The sequence below is a fragment of the Podarcis liolepis genome (assembly GCF_965112155.1).
Source record: "Podarcis liolepis genome assembly, chromosome: Z".
Taxonomy (NCBI): Eukaryota; Metazoa; Chordata; class Lepidosauria; order Squamata; family Lacertidae; genus Podarcis; species Podarcis liolepis.
Window position 1 is genome coordinate 18,889,308 of NC_139570.1, and position 12,371 is coordinate 18,901,678.

The window sequence follows — 12,371 nt, forward strand, 5'->3', positions numbered from 1 at the left end:
TTTTGTGCAAAATATTTTTATTTTCAGATTTACAGCTCTTGGCATCCAAGCCTGTTAAACACATCCAGAGAAGGAAGCAGGTGCTGCCGGATTTTGCTCATGAGCATATCTGAAAAATAAGGTTAAAAATGCAATAGGAAGAGCAAATCAATCTGTTAAAAGCAGCAGCCTCTCCCTGTTTTCAAAACTCACATTACATAGTTTTATGTCAAGTCAGCTTCCAGGTGTTACATATACTGAGCTAGAGTATTTTTTTAAAACAACAACAGCAACAACAACAAAGACTAGGTTTCCACATCAATGTTTCTCTGGATAGTGTTGCTGGAGGCCATTGAAACCAGGCAGACCCAGCAGTTCTTCCTCCTATATCTAACTTGGTCCAGTTTGGCATTCAGAAAATGAAAGAAATATGATAAGAGCAGAGCGATGCCCTTCTGTTGCTGTTGGACTACAATTCCCACCAACCCCAACCAGGGGTGGTCATGAATGATGGGAGTTGTAGTGCAGCAACAACTGGAAGGCATCACTTTGCTCCAACTCCCACCATCCCCAGCCAGCATGGCCAATGGGAAGGGATGGTAGGAGTTATAGTACAACAACATCTGGAGGTCACCACAGGCTCCCTATCTCTGAACTAACTGTAACTTAAGGTCCCATCTGTACTAGGCATTGAAAGAATCCTGGAAACTGTAGTTAATAAGTGCTGAGAGTTGTCTGGAGACCCCCTATTCCCCTCACAGCGCTGCAACTCCCAAAGTTCTCTGGGGAAAAGGATTGATTGTTAAAGCACTCTGTGAATTGCAGATCTGGAAGGGAGAAGCCATGACAGTTTAAAGTGGTATAACACCGCTTTAAATGTAGATTCAAATGGGGACCTACTCATAATATACTCACTTATTTTACATTTCTAATCCCTTGCCCCAAATACTTTGGAATGGGAAAAGAAGATAACAAAACCAACTTTGCAAAGCCCCAGCGATAAAGGGTCTGGAGACATGAGTCTCCGTAATTGTAAGGAGTTGAGGGAGTTGGGTATGATCAGCCTACAGAACAGAAGACTGAAGGGTGATATCACAGCCATCTTCAAATATCTATAAGGCTGTGATGTGGAAGAAGGAGGAGCAAGCTTGTTTTCTGCTTGCTCCAGAGGGTAGGACCCAAACCAACAGATTAAAGTTACAATAAAGGAGATTCCAACTAAACGTTAGGAAGAACTTTCAGACAGTAAGAGCTGTTGGACAGCGGAACGGACTACCTTGGAAGATGGTGGACTCTTAATTCATTGGTTTTTAAAACAGGTTGGATGGTCATCTGTCAGGGATTCTTTAGATGTGATTCCTGCATTGCAGGGGGTTGGACTAAATGACTTTTGGGGATACTTTTCAACTCTGTGATTCTATGATTCTATAATTCTATGAAGCCATTGAGCTCAGTCCATCTCTGCTTACAACAGACAGCTCTGACCTTGTTCCCATGGCAAATTCTTTCTCATTTGGTAGCAGACTTAATTTTGTGGATGGCATATGGGCTGGACTCCTTGGGTATCCAGATCTCATCTCCCTCGTGGCCCATATGGTCTGCTGCTCCTTCCAGGGCCGCAGTGAGCTCTGGCCCAAATATATTGTTGGAGTTGCGGTAGGTGCGAGTGAGGCGGCGGAAGGAGGAGTCGGAGGAGCTGTCATCGTGGTTCTCGTCATCCTGCTCATCCTGCAGCTTGGTGGTCTCCAGCTCTAAGCTTTCGCTCAGCTCTGCAGCTTTGAAAGCCTCCTTTAAATCCTGGAGGAAGGCCACTTTGGGTGCAAAGAGGAGGAGGAGGAACACCAGGCCTCCTGAGACTCCGCACAGAAAATAAAAGCCCACCTTCTCAGGAACGCCTGCAAAGAAAAAGGAAAGTAAGACTCAACAGGGGGGAAGCCAACCCACATTCTCCTCCCTTGCAGAGATAGGGTGTTGAGAGGGAGGGGCCAATAGCAGAAAGGACATGGTTTGGGGTGACTCAGCCTCCTGAACGTGGCATCGGCTCCAGCCACCCTCTCCTCCTCATATACCTAAGTCTGCAGCTTAACTGGAGGAAAAGAGAGATGGACTGATAAACAGAGAGGACACATCCAATTAATTGTGCACTCAGTGTGACTCATGCATGCAAGTTTACAGCGCCTGCACCAGGGATGAGAAGCCTTTGGCCCTCCAGATGTTGCTGGACTACATCTCCAATCAGACCCAGCCAGCATGACTCGTAGTCAAGAACGATGGGAGTTGCAGTCCAACAACCTATTAGAGGGCCAAAGGTTCCCCTTCCCTGTCACACACAATTCTGTTGTCATCAAAATGCTACCCCGTTTATTTTTCCTGTCTAATTGGAATTTACCACCTCCACACCCAGTTTTTACTTACTGCATATCTGCAGAACTGGCAAATCTGGATTAAATGGGGGGGGCGGGGACAACATGCAACCCCTGCCCATTCATTCCAGTGGGCTTTCCTTCTGCAACTCTAGGATGATGTCTTTAAAGAGGGTGGGGGTTGCACCCATAGAAAAGGCATCCCAAAAGGTCAAATGTGATATGTGAGATCCATGATGGGTTCACCCTTTTCTTGTAGTGTTACTTTAAGGTTTCAGTTTTTATTGGAGTGAGTGGAGTGCTGTTTCCTTTTTCTAAATCCCACTCCCCATCTGAAAGCTGCTAACAGTCTTGCTGTGGTGAGAAGATGGGGATCTGTATTGTCCCTGCATTTCTCCAGTGAGACTAACAGATGCTTCAGATCTGGAAAAGGCTGGGGTAGGAGACATAGGCGAAGCACCTTTCTCCTGAAACTGCTGAACTGATAAAAATGGCTTAAAAGAGCTGCTTAACAGTTAAGCTATCCTGCTTTACAGAGAGCAGTCCTCTGTTTTCAGAACAAACCACTATGGCAAGACATGTTGCATTTCTATTACAGCTATGACAGTCACTTCTACATCAGAATCTATAACACATAATTTAGCATGTGCAAACCTTTTGCCCTCTCTTTTTTGGGGGGAGTGGCACATTTCCTCTGTTCTGGCAGTAACTACGTGCCACCCCCATTTACCGCAAAGGTCGGGAGACCGAGTCACAGCTTTGCCGCCCGCATAATGTTCGCCATGGCCCTGATTGGCCTGGTTTCCCCCAGCATCCCAGCTCTGCCCGTCTTGCACACCCAGGGAAGTCAGACATACCCCAGAAAAGGGCAAAAGTTTCCAGAGAGCTAGTAAATATCATCAGATTTTCTTGGAGCCTGGAAAGCCTCGGCCCAGTGTACCAGCCACCTGCAGCAAACAAGGGGATAGCACGTTCTTACTGACAAGGGTTTCGGGAGAGAAGGGAAGCCTTCCTAACAGACGTTCAGCCTTAAACTGCATCTCCTTTATCATGTAATCTATGGAACTCACCATCACAAAGGGGAAGGACCAGGGCTCAGTGGTGAAGCAACTGCTTTGTATGCAGAAGGTCCCAGGTTCACCCCTGGCACCTCCACGTGGGGCTGGGAGACGCCCCTGCCGGAAACCCTGGAGAGGTGCTGCCAGTCAGTATAAACAATGCTGGTCTAGATGGACCAACGGTCTGACTCGAGATAAGGCAACTTCCTATGCTTTTAACTTGTAGTGACGACAACTTCAGAAAGTACAGATTTATTACCCATGGTTATTAACCATGAGAGCTCAGTAGAACTTCCATGTCCAGAGACAGTTAGCATGTAACAGCAGGTGGTTAGTAGGGGCTGTCACCATTGCACCCTTTTGGTGAGCTTTGGTCTCACTCTCACTCTCACTTTCTCTGCTTCCTATTTACGTCTGCCGACCAAAAATGTTTCAGGGACCAGAAGGATATTATTATTATGTGTATAGCCATTTCTATCCCACCCAACCCTGTTTTTATCCACATAACAGCCCTTTGAGGTAGACTAGCCTGAAAGTGCATGACGAGACTAAGGTCCCTTGGGGAGTTTCAGGGCTGACTGGGTCTGGTCTCTCTGGTCCCAGTCCAGTGCTCTAACCAGTACACCATACTGCATCTTGCTTTCACATGAAGAATGAATCTCAGAGTCCTCTGCTCTGCTAGGTGACAGGTGTGCATTCTGAGGATGAGGTGATTAAGTTATGTGGCATCCAGATATTGAACCACCATCTACAGCAAGGTAGGGCTGGCTGCAATCTGGAGTCAGACAGTGTTGACGATACCATGAGAGATGGACCAAAGGCCTTACACTCAAGGCCACTTCCTATGCAAGGCTGGTGGTGGACACTTCAGGCAGCAGGGGCAGAGAGCAGAGGTGGCTGCCCCCCCCCCGACTGTTTCTCCTACACCTCCCAACTACTCCCCTCTGTTGGAGGACAGAGCTGTGTACACCACCCAACCTGTCTTGCCACACCTTTAAACTAGCATGCTGCCACTGATGCAATGGAGGGCATTGCCACATCAGCCGTGTTGCAGTCAGAATTATCTGCCAACCCAGTTCACTTCTACACATGAGATGAAAATAGGCACTATCTTGCCCTGTTGCCTCAAGGGGCAGACTGTTCTGGGCTAGGCCTAATCCAGTGCTTCCTGTCCTCTCTGGTCCTCTCTTTCATGGCCAGCTGGCTTTCACTCTCCTTCCCTAAACAAAAACTACAGCTGGTGATTCAAGGCCCCATCACCACTATTGCTTCTTTAATATACTTTAACTGGCTTCTAGCTGCTGCTGCTTCCATCCATGGTTGCTCATCTCACAGTGTTAACACTCAGGATAGACTCACTGACCCAGTTTTTGCTTTGGAGACATGGCTTGTCTCTTGCCCCTCATGAATGAGCATGGGCAGTGAATTTCCCTCTGAACATGAGGAGATTAGGTGAGCCCAGATGGGATCTTGAGCAGTGAGGGAAAGTCACAGGAGAACAAAGATGGGAAATGGAACCCCCATTCAAGGCAGAACTGATAACAACTGAGAAAAGTGGTGGGCATGGAACTCGACAAAATGAACCAATTTATGCTGGAAATGTGAAGAGATTGAAGGGACATATGTGGTGGGGTTGTAAGAAAGCCAAAGATTATTGGGAGATGATATACTCAGAACAAACAAAACAAAAAAAAGATGGTAAGGTTCTCATTTCTCAAACAAACAAACAAACAAACAAACAAACAAAAAACACTCCGCAGATGTTCTTATTGAGTATAGTAGAGGGTGAAATACACAAGAAAGTACTTAGTCTCTTCCTCTAAGCAACAGCAGCGGCAAGAATAATTTATGCCCAAAGGTGAAAGGATTTTTATGTCCAAAGGTGAAAATAGTCCCACAGAAGTAAACTGGCAGAATAAGATAATAGAATACACGGAGTTAGCAATGTTGACTGCAAAGATAAGAAATCAGGATGAGTTGGATATAAAAGAGGAGTGGGAATACTTTAGCGAATATTTAAAGAAATACAGTGGACACTCCGGATATGAACTTAATTTGTTCCAGGGGTCCGTACATACCCCGAAAAGTCCACAGTATGAGGCACCGCTTCTGCGCACACGTGTGGTGAGCAAAGCGCTTCTGTGCATGCATGCACGGCGAAACCCAGAAGTATACAATTCCGGGTTTGCCGCATTCCCAACCTGGAAGTTATGTTACCCGAAGGTAACATAACCCAAGGGTCCACTGTATAACAACCAGATCAACTTCCAAGTGGGGTTAGATATATGCCTCACTCTTTTTTCCAAATTCCAATTGTGAAAAGTTAAAGTGTGGCTTATATTCAGGACCTTACACTGCCGGCAAAGGGGCATGGCTCTCCCCCCAGGAAGCAGCCCAGGAGCGCTGCCGCCCGCCACTCCAAAGCCTACCCTGAGCCATTGGATCAAAGGGGGGAAGGGGGCTGCTGGCAAAGCAGAGTAGACCAGGAGCACGGGGCAAAGACGTGCAGCCAGTCTGCTGTGGCTTATATTTGGGTATTATTTTTTTCTCCCTGCCCCCCTCCAATTTTAAAGGTGCAGCTTATATTCGGGTGCGGCTTATATTTAGGCCAATACAGTAATTAAGGAGATGCAGCTCAACAAGGTTCAGATAAGACCCCTGGGAAAGACAAGACCTGTGTCCTTTTAATACAGTGAATACTAGGGGGAGAAGCCAATAAGGATGTTCTGGGTGCTATTAGGCCAAGGCAATTAGCTAATGGAAAGGAAAGGAACATGCTTTGTCCCTCATGCTTTCTGTTCTGCACACAAAACAGGCTCAGAAGGGCCTTAGTTTGTTCAATAGGGAATCTAATTAACAACTGGGACCTGCACAAAATGCTTTATTGAGGTTGCAACCAATCACTCCCTCCAAACAGAACACTTAACCACCACTCACCTCCATTTTTATTTTTTCCACCTACTTCATGGCTACATTTTGGAATACCCATTGGGTTGTTTAGGAAAGGGGGGGTTGATAAGGTTTTTTGGGGGGGGTTAAAAAGTTGCAAATCTCATGATTCTGCTTATCATGCTGATAGCACACTCTTCTTTCTTTGTGGCCCCAGTTAGGATACAGTCCTCTCAGCATTCACCACCTGAGACCACAGGCTGCAGAAGGGATTGCCTGCCTGCCTGCCTTAGATGGATTGTGGTGGTAGAAGATTCTACCAGCAGATTCTAAAGCAGAGCTTTACTTGTGATTAAGGTAAAAGCGGGATACTTACCATGTGTGTAGTCTGAGATTAGGAAAGGGTCTTCTTGGGAGTTGCGGCCCACCTCTTCCAGCAGCTGCCTTGGCACTAAAAAGGGGAAGAGGAATCATTGTTTGTGATTGGGGTGTGTGTGTCATGGTGGAGGTTTTGCTGCCAACTTTCATAGGACTGATGCCCATTTTATAGTTGCTACTGTGTGCAACAGTGAATGCTTGTGCAGGAGGTAGCACACTGTCAGTGTGTTTGTGAAACAGCCATATACACAAGGCACAAGGGGTGGTATTCAACGCTTTATCAATAATAAATCCATTAAAATTAATTAACCTAACTTATTCATGTTCATTAATTTCAATGGGTCTGCTCTGAATAAAACTTAAATGAATAGCACCTTAAGAATTTAACAAGGCAGACTATGGCTTGATAAATAACATAAACATAACATGGCTGCAGTCAAGACAGACTAAATAAAGCAGACTATGACACACTGAACTTAAACTCATCAGATCAAAACTATTCTAAGGAGAAGGACAACACCAAGTCTAATAAGACCAAGCAAGCAACACTTAGAATCAAATATGCAAGCAACAGCAAGATTAAACTTAAAAAGTTTTATCTTAATGAAAAGGAACTATAAAGATTTGGGGTTTTGAGTAGACAAGGAACAGTTGGAATAGTACTGGTAAATAGAAACACATGAATAAAATAAATGCTTCCATCTAGAATTATTTAATGTCACTGCTTGTCAGAGAGAGAAACATTAAGTACAAGAAGCACATGAGAGAACATGTATTTACTTCAATAATAGGTAAAAAGGTAAGGTAAAGGACCCCTGGACGGTTAAGTCCAGTCAAAGGTGACTATGGCGTTGCAGCACTCATCTCACTTTCAGGCCGAGAGAGACAGCATTTGTCCACAGACAGCTTTCCAGATCATGTGGCCAGCATGACTAAACCGCTTCTGGTGCAACAGAACACTGTGATGGAAACCACAGCGCACGGAAATGCCATTTACCTTCCCGCCGCAGCGGTACCTATTTATCTACTTGCACTGGCATGCTTTCAAACTGCTAGGTTAGCAAGAGCTGGGATAGAGAAATGAGAGCTCACCCCGTCGCGGGGATTCGAACCACTGACCTTCTGATCAACAAGCCCAAAAGGCTCCTGAATGCCAGTTGCTGGAAACCACAGGAGGAGAGAGTGCTGTTGCAGGCTTTCCATATGCATCTATGTGGCCACTATGAAAATAAGATGCTGGAATAGATGGACCACTGAGCTGATCCAGCAGGGCTGGTCTTATGTTCTTATGCCAGTCATGATGGCTGTTTACTACCTACAGCGTCAGAGGGTTTCTGAATTCCAGTCACTGGAAGACAATGGTGGGAGAGGTCTATTGTCCTTGTGTCCTGCTTGTGAGCTTCCTTGAGGTATCTGGGTTGGCCACTATGAGGAACAGGATGCTGACCTAGAAGGGCCTTTGGTCACAGGGATTTTTTGTGACAGCAGCAATTCTTATAGGTAGGAGTGCCATCCATATCTTAACCTTCAGCTGTCAAGCAGTTTAAGCATTCTCCTGTCCCTCTGATTTCTACAGTGCCAGTTTTCCAATCAAGCACAATTTGATACAGTTTTTTTATGTAGCTTACCGCAAGTATAGGAGACTCTCAGCTGTTTCTTCACTCCAGGGAAGCAGGGGTCTCCGAAAGTGGCTTTATCGGCAACAATGGTGCAGTTCTCCTTCTTGTGACACCTCCGGGAAACTCTCCTCAAGGCATCAGGAGCCAGACACTCTAAAGCATGGACACAGCACATTCAGTCCCAAAGAACGTTGCAGAAGTGCCACACCTGGCTTCAGTTCAACCACAAACTTAGGGGTAGGAAACAGCATAAGGCAAGTAGGTTAAATCCTGCCTTCTCCAACCCCCCACCCACTACAGGCCTGACAATCACCTGATATCACACTTCTGAAATTTCCTTGTGACTAACAGTGGCATTCTGAAAGTTCTCTTCCACTGTGTAAATTTAAATGGTCTCCATCAGTGTGAAGGTTATCTGTCATCACTTAGGCTCTATTGGCTGCTGGCTTCAGGTTTTGCAAGGATCTTGGGCAATGGTGCCCTTCTCCTCACTTCTGTTGTTGCTCCCTATTCACTGATCTCTTCGGCCTGAAGTCTACAGCATATCTACCTCCAAGCACCCTGTTTTAAGCAGGAACCATAGAAGTCAATCCCAGCTTCTGTTTGTATCCTGGAATGTCCCATTTTGTGGCCTGGCACTCACTCTGGCGCAAGTCAGCAGGGTCAGTCCAGCGCTTTGGGATGACCCAAGTGATGATTGCCAGACCACCAGACCAGAAGTCATGCCCCTTCAGATGTTCCCATTCTGGAGATGAAAATGTTGGAGGGTATGATACAACTGTCACGGGGAGGAGAGAGATGAGAGAAATTTGCTACTCCTTGCTCCCATAATTTTTCTTCTACCCAGAAAGGTGAACAGAGAGAAACAGCAAGGAGAAGAAGCAGGACTGGGGTGCTCTAGTAGTTGGCATTCAGCCCCAGATGGAAACCAACCCCTAGTGCCAGGTTCTCAGACAGTTAGTATACATTATTCACCTTTGGCCAAGGTGGGGAACTCTTTCTAGTTGGCGAAACAATGCTTAGGTGCCCCAATCCCTGTGGATCTTTTTGACTGGTGGATAGTGCCGCCCTTCTGTCAATCACCTTGCATCACAATGGCTTCAAGTGGGGCATCTTGATTTGCCTGTGTGATTTGAAATCAACCCATGCGGGCAACGGCACAGGGCACTGCAGTTGCCACCTGCCTACTGATGTGCAGTATCTACAAACCCAACATTTGGCAGTGAGCAGCATCTTCACCTATTGTATGAGACATCAGATGCAGGGCAGTTGGTGTGGCATGACTGAAGCAGTCCCTGGGCAAAGTGGGGAGACCAGCCAGATTTCTTGTGGCTGGTATTCAGTAACAAGTCTGATGCACCTGTTCAAAACCACATATGTCTTTGAGTGATGCAAACAGCATGAAAAACTCAGCAGGTGAGTGAGAGACTGGGTGCTAGGAGGAAAGGGGGCATTGCCTAAAATTGGAACTCTCACATGTTCAACAGCCACTATCTCTGATCTCTACGGAAGGCCTGCCTTTCTCCAACAAGCTTCCAAGTGGAGATCTTTATCCCATTATGTATCTGTGATGGATCAGTAAATGTTACTACATATGAAATTGCTTTTAATTGTTTGTATGTATGGGATTGTTGTTTATGGTCTTAAGTAAGGAATTGTTCTTAATTGTTTTAATTGCAGGTGTTTGTTTGTTTTCATAGTTATAACCCTCGCTTTCATAAATATCTATACCTATATCAAGGTGCTATACAATGTGTAAGAATAAAATTTGCAAACTATCCATAAAAAACATCATTTTAAAAACAGCAAAAACAAATCGAGAAATATTGAATGGCTAAAAAGAAAAAGGAAATTCGTATTGCAAAGTCCTGTTTAAGGAAGATAGTTTTCAGAAGAAGGGAGGGATGGTTCTGGCTAAACATCTAGTGGCAGGAAGTTCTACAGGACAGAGGTTGCCATGCTAAAGGCTCAGTCCCCTGTGAAGGCCAACCAAACTTCAAAGCCATAGGGAGCCACAGGAAGTGCCCCGCCAGACGCTATCAGTGATTGGGGCTGGAGATTAAGAAATGAGATAGTCCTTAAGGTGCTTTGAAATTGCTTTGAGATATTTTGAGCATTTCAGAAATGGAATCTGGTAAAATAAATAAATAAAACTGATCTGCTGCTTTTAATCCTTTGGTGACTGTTCAAGCTCCAGAAGCTCTGAGCTTTGTCCTGGGAAACTCCAGGCCACCGCCATTTCCCTTCATACCTATGTCAGGTCCCGTCCTGTTCACCGATTCGCATTCTGGCTTTCCCCGCAAAGGCCTCCCATAGATGGCAGAGTAAATAGCTAGGATGGACTTGTTCCGGCACTGCAGTCTCAGTTTTTCGTTTTCACACACGGTCTTCAGGCGATGGTTGGCTAGGACACAGGGATGGACAAATCTGTCAATTTCAGCTTCTCTGAAATTTTTCATTTTTTCCACTCACCCGTCCTCCACATTTCCACATCCAGAGCCTTTTATCTAAAACAATGTTTCGGGGTACTCATTTTGACTTAAGAAAATCACTATTTTACAGTTCAAATCGGGGAAAATAAATATAATAAATGGACAAAAGTACAAAGATTCACAAAATGTTTAGGGGTATGCGTACCCCTGCGTACCCCCAGGAATAAAAGCACTGTCCACATCCATTTGTGATTCACCAGTATTTTGTTCTCCTAATATATGCATGATTGTGTGCAATTTCCCCTATTATAATGCATTTTTATATGTTATTTTCACCAACAGATGCACACATGTTTTATGCACACATAGATGCATTATTTTTCAGTTTATTCTTGCTTTTATGACAATATGTGCATTTTTGTACACATTGCTTGACTGCGGACTGCTTAAATAAGAAAAGCAAATGTGACTTCAAAAGGAACATCAGAATCATAAACTGCTAACACCAATGAACCCTGGCGCCTAGTTAATGCCTTGTTGAACTCACTCACCTGGTCTGCATTTGTAGGAGACCACCAAGTACTTGTGCGTACCTGGGCATGGATCAGGGCCGAACACATGGCTGTGGACAGAGAAATGACACCATCGCTGGTCCTGACACTCATCCATCATTTTCTGTAGGAGAAGGAGAGGCTTTAAAGTTGTACCAGAGTTAAGTTCTTTGTTAGAAAGGTGATGGCTTGTGCCTAGAAAAAACTCTGCTGACCTAGTACCCTCCAGATATTTTGAACTACAGCTCCCTACAAATCCCATCAAATTCCAGTGCAACTCCCCATAAAAGTCAATACCAGGGACACCCGGTCCCATTTTGCCGCCTGAGGCAAAACAGGAATGTGCCACCTGCCATGGAAACCTCCTGCCTGAAGTCATTAGGGTTGTGCAGTGGCACCTGCCAAGTGGTGATGTCGTCACTGGATTCTGGTGAGCTCTCAAAATCACACGAGATTTTGACGAGGTCTCGTGAGATTTCATGGCATGTATGAGATCTTGCCAGAAGCTGCCAAATAGTAGAGGGGATGGGATAGGCTGAGTACCTGCCCCTTGGAGTTCTGCTGCCCAAGGCAACTGCCTCATAGTTTTGGCCATAGTCCAAAAGCAGCTGAAGGGCTACAGGATAGCAAAGGATGACTACAACATGTGTGGGTAGAAACAACCTCTTCCACGTCCCACTGACCTTCAGAGCACCCACATGGGAGATCCTAACATATTGCACTCCATTCCAATCTCCATGAGCAGTGTGATATTCCAGGGGTTCCTGGTGCTTTACTCAGGGGGTCTGTGTTTCCCTTTGGACAATAAGGCACAGGGGGGACTGTGGTATCTTTCTGAAATACGGGTTATTTACACATATTTACAACCTGAGTCTACTGTGGAGGGGGTTCTGAGTAGGACTGGCTTGCCTCCTGGTGCCCCCGTCGACTCAACCACCAGAGCAAGAACAGCTGGTGCCGACAGCTGTCTCGGCTACCTCTCCTCACACTACTTTCCTTCTTTTCTCTCCCCCTCAAGCCCCCCAGCCTGCTCCCTGCCTTCCTCGGTTCGATTTGCTCGATAGCATGGCCCAGTGCAGAGCAGGCGCTGTGTTCCCCGGGT

The 12,371-nt window shown here is 45.7% G+C and overlaps 1 protein-coding gene across 3 annotated transcripts in view; it reads right to left on the reverse strand.

Annotated features, from left to right (window-relative positions):
• LOC310698043 (protein eva-1 homolog C-like) overlaps positions 1 to 12,371 on the reverse strand; it is a 26,008-nt gene continuing 13,637 nt past the window's right edge. For 2 of the 3 annotated variants that reach the window (XM_083484779.1, XM_083484777.1), the window contains exons 3-8: positions 11,270 to 11,393; positions 10,538 to 10,690; positions 8,296 to 8,439; positions 6,666 to 6,740; positions 3,200 to 3,289; positions 1 to 1,874 (exon numbers count right to left, since the gene is read on the reverse strand). In XM_083484779.1, coding sequence (XP_083340905.1) covers positions 1,489 to 1,874; positions 3,200 to 3,289; positions 6,666 to 6,740; positions 8,296 to 8,439; positions 10,538 to 10,690; positions 11,270 to 11,393 — 972 coding nt within the window. In that variant the 3' untranslated portion in view covers positions 1 to 1,488. The remainder of the gene's footprint in view (positions 1,875 to 3,199; positions 3,290 to 6,665; positions 6,741 to 8,295; positions 8,440 to 10,537; positions 10,691 to 11,269; positions 11,394 to 12,371) is intronic. The other variant, XM_083484778.1, reaches the window with a different exon arrangement.